At 42.5% G+C, this 3461-nt stretch overlaps 1 protein-coding gene across 1 annotated transcript; it reads right to left on the bottom strand.

Moving 5' to 3' along the window:
- Window positions 1-218: 218 nt before the first annotated feature.
- On the bottom strand, window positions 219-2124 carry LOC147432595 (uncharacterized). The gene is made up of 5 exons (XM_086492467.1): window positions 1937-2124; window positions 937-1048; window positions 728-817; window positions 548-646; window positions 219-464 (listed from the first exon to the last, which is right to left on the bottom strand). Exons 1-5 carry the CDS (start codon window positions 2002-2004, stop codon window positions 366-368), a joined length of 468 nt encoding a protein of 155 aa, XP_086348593.1. The 5' UTR covers window positions 2005-2124; the 3' UTR covers window positions 219-365.
- Window positions 2125-3461: the final 1337 nt, after the last annotated feature.

Below are 3461 nucleotides of genomic sequence, written 5' to 3'. Positions count from 1 at the left end.
CATAAATTCAACTTAGCATCCCCATCAAGTCTCATCACCCATGCTGCCCAAACATTAGAAAAATTAAGGACTAGACTAAAGTTAGCCCACACATGTGCCATATTACAGATATCACAAAAAGATAATAGATTATCTACTGTCTATTCACATGTGGGACAAGATGTTTGCAATCTACCTTGGAACATTTTTTCAAGACGGTATCCTCATGGCAACTCTAATGGCAGCAAAATAATCATTGAGAAATAAATTACATCTGACAAGAGTGGTCAGGTGGATCATTCCCTACAACAAATTCGTTGAGGCTACATTGTCGAAGTAGGATGCTACAAAACTACAAGTGTGCAAAATTGTTCTTGCAAAATGGTCTAGTTGGTCTTAGGCTTGACTACCTTTTTCTTCGACTTTTTGGCGGCATAATTCTTCATGCCTAGGAAGAAAAGAAGACCTCCCAGAAGAGAGAGATTCTGCATGCACCAGGCAAAACACATTAGAGCCATCCCCACATATTAGTGGGAAAAAGAATAGACAATAAGCAAAACAAAGGTACCTTTAAAAATTGTGTAAATTCTGTCACATATTCTCGACTCGATATATCATAATTGTAAAAATCATGCATGATGGGGGTGACAAACGTGAGAAAGATAATCTACAGAGACATAATGGGCATTAGTAATAAGTCCAAAAATAGGCAAACTGCAATAAGAGGAACTCAAATAGCATGCTTTACCAGCAAATAAGCTCCCAAGCTTGTTCCAAGGGTGAACAAGATTCCACCCACACCTTCCAGAGCAATGGCTGCCATGAGCAAGTACTTAAGCTGCAAACCAAAGGACACCCACACGCAAGCTTAGTATTCTCTGGCCATATGTGTGAAAGCTAATGTCTGACAAGGCATAGTCTGTTCACGCCCCAAGAAACTCATTGATCAATTAGTACCTCCACTTCTGGTGGTGAGACACCAAAAGAAGTTATATGATTCCTGAGCAAATCCACTTTAGGCGTCATTGCTTTCAAGGCACTTCCTCCATCTTGACCAAAATCAGTTACTCTGCAGATTTCCATCCACAAACATTAGCAAGACAACAAGGATAAGCATCCCCCTACAAGGCACTCTATGCCCAAAGACTGAAAGAATAACCCCCTTACTACCATAACACTCTTAAGCAATATACAGTCCAGACATCATTACAACCACACATAGTTTGCATGCTCACAATGTAAAAATATATAACAATCAAAGCATTTAAAGTGACCCAAAGCCTGGGCAGTAATCTCACACCTTGCATTGAGGTAAGAGCAAGATGTATTATTGTGCAGAAGCTCAAGGTGATGTGGCTTGTAGGGTGTATCTCAAATTCAGACCATGTAGATTCCTCGGCTGTTCCAGCACCCACAGGTCATTGCAGTGGATGACTTTGGATGACTCTTCACCATTTGTAGAAAACTTGATATGAGGAAATACAAATGAGTAACTACTATGATCAAGAATGCTACCTACACAGGACTTTTGCATGATTCAGGATAACATCCTCCAAGCTTCGGTCTAAAACACCTTGTAGATCTGTTGGAGATTATAGGGATCTGCTAATATTCAACTCCTATAATAACCCTTGTGTAGATACTTAGTAACAGACTACCTTCACACACTTGCAGAGCGTTCTGCGGCAAGTCTGAGGGTGAAAGAAAGGGGTATTGAAGCTTTCCAGCCACTTCACTTAGCGCTCTCTCTCTCTCTCTCTCTCTCTCTCTCTCTCTCTCGTGTGAGCTGCATGAGCTGCATGTTTTGGTCTCGCAAATTCTCACACGCTAGATCTGTTCCCTCCAGGTGTCCATTTTTTGACGCAAACCACTCCAAAAGGAAACGGAAGGGATAAACAACTTGAGAGAAGGCAAGAGTGAGAGACGAGCAGAAAGGATCGCACAGTGGAGAACTTACTTGTGCCAAGCTGCAAAGATGAAGATTGCAGAAAAGAGGACGCGGCCAACGAAGGAGGTGAAGCCCATAGCGGAAGGGAGCTGTGGCGATGGTGACGGAGCTCACAGAAAACCCTAGCTCCGCAGGTGGGCGATTCAAAAATGAACCTCTACTCCAGATCTCGCTCTCTCACACACGCTTGAAATTCTAAAAGACTTGCAGATCTACTCCAGACTGCAGAGATTCATCTGCAACCGTCCCCTTTCAATCCAACGGGTCTCATTGCTTGACAAAGAGAGGATTCTTTGTGTTTGGCTTTACGCACACTTCAATTTCTAATCATGTCTCATGCTCTTTGAAAATGGTGGGCATTACCCAAGAAGCGTAGCTCTGTTGGTGAGACCTTTGAGATGTAACCCCAAGGTCGAGAGTTCCTGTTGGTGAGACCTTTGAGATGTAACCCCAAGGTCGAGAGTTCGAGGCTCACAAGTTGCGTCCTCTTCCTCCTCTATTGGAGGGGTGGTTCCCACGGTTGCCCCTCGAGGGTGTGATGTGCAGCAATGTACAGTTGTAAATACATGATATGTGTATAGTTTCTCCCTACTTCCTTCCTCGCGCCCTGATGGTAAAAAATAAGAATTAAAAATAAAAAAATGGTGGGCATTTCTCAAAGGCCTCGCACATGTTCAAGAAATTGAGTCACACGGTACACCCAACTCTCCTTTCCACAAGTCAAGTTAGGACCTAATCACTATGGCGCCATCATCGCAATTGCCCCACCAGTAAATCTTCTCAAAATGTACAAATACACATGCGAAAAATGACTGATGATAAAAAAAACACGGCCAATATTGTAGAAAGGTGAAAACAACAAGACTCTTCATGGCTTTTGATGGGTGTTTATTACATTACTCTACCAACACAATTCAGCACAATGTATGCTTTAGTACATCACACAAAAGTAGGTGCTTGAATTATTCATAATAGCCAAGATTGAAGGTAATTATATGGCACAGGCATCAGAAGCTCGAGCCATCTTTGGCATAAGCGCATTCATTCGGTTCAAGTGGACTTTGAGCCTTGTCACCTCTCCTTCTAGAGCACGAACTTGCTCCTTAAGCGCATTAATTTGAATTTGGCATTCCCTACCGGTCAAGTATGAGTTATGTACCAATTCAAATTGTTGTTGCTCTAGGCATACCAACATGTTGGACTGGTTTTACTCAATGCGAGTCATTCCGTTATTGAATGCTCTATACATAAATTCACCTCACTTCAAAGTTGTACAAATTGATGTCCATTGGTTTGTTGAGTCACATCCAAAAGAGCCTCTAAGTGCCTTTCAAATTCCAACTGCCTACACTTAGCACGGGCAAAGAACTCCCACATTTCTACCAAGAGTTGCTCAATCCCATCATGTACCACTGGATCAGCAGAAGAGGATCCCACAACGCAAGCACTTCTCTTTGCTGCTCGAACATTGAAAATCCTTGGAGGAGTGGGCTCAATTCTGTCAGATTCAGTCTCAACGATGACGTTGGTAGTA

Source organism: Adiantum capillus-veneris, chromosome 20 (genome assembly GCF_014529385.1).
Source record: "Adiantum capillus-veneris isolate H3 chromosome 20, ASM1452938v2, whole genome shotgun sequence".
In the NCBI taxonomy this organism is placed as follows: domain Eukaryota; kingdom Viridiplantae; phylum Streptophyta; class Polypodiopsida; order Polypodiales; family Pteridaceae; genus Adiantum; species Adiantum capillus-veneris.
The sequence above is the reverse complement of the archived record's forward strand: the minus strand, read 5'-3'. Positions and strand labels throughout refer to the sequence as shown.

Coding starts and splice junctions, on each gene's coding strand:
- LOC147432595 (XM_086492467.1), bottom strand. CDS start 2,004: ATGGGCTTCACCTCCTTCGTTGGCCGCGTCCTCTTTTCTGCAATCTTC. Junction 1,049..1,936: donor ATCTTTGCAGCTTGGCACAA/GTAAGTTCTCCA, acceptor GGAAATCTGCAG/AGTAACTGATTTTGGTCAAG. Junction 465..547: donor AATTTACACAATTTTTAAAG/GTACCTTTGTTT, acceptor TGGTGCATGCAG/AATCTCTCTCTTCTGGGAGG.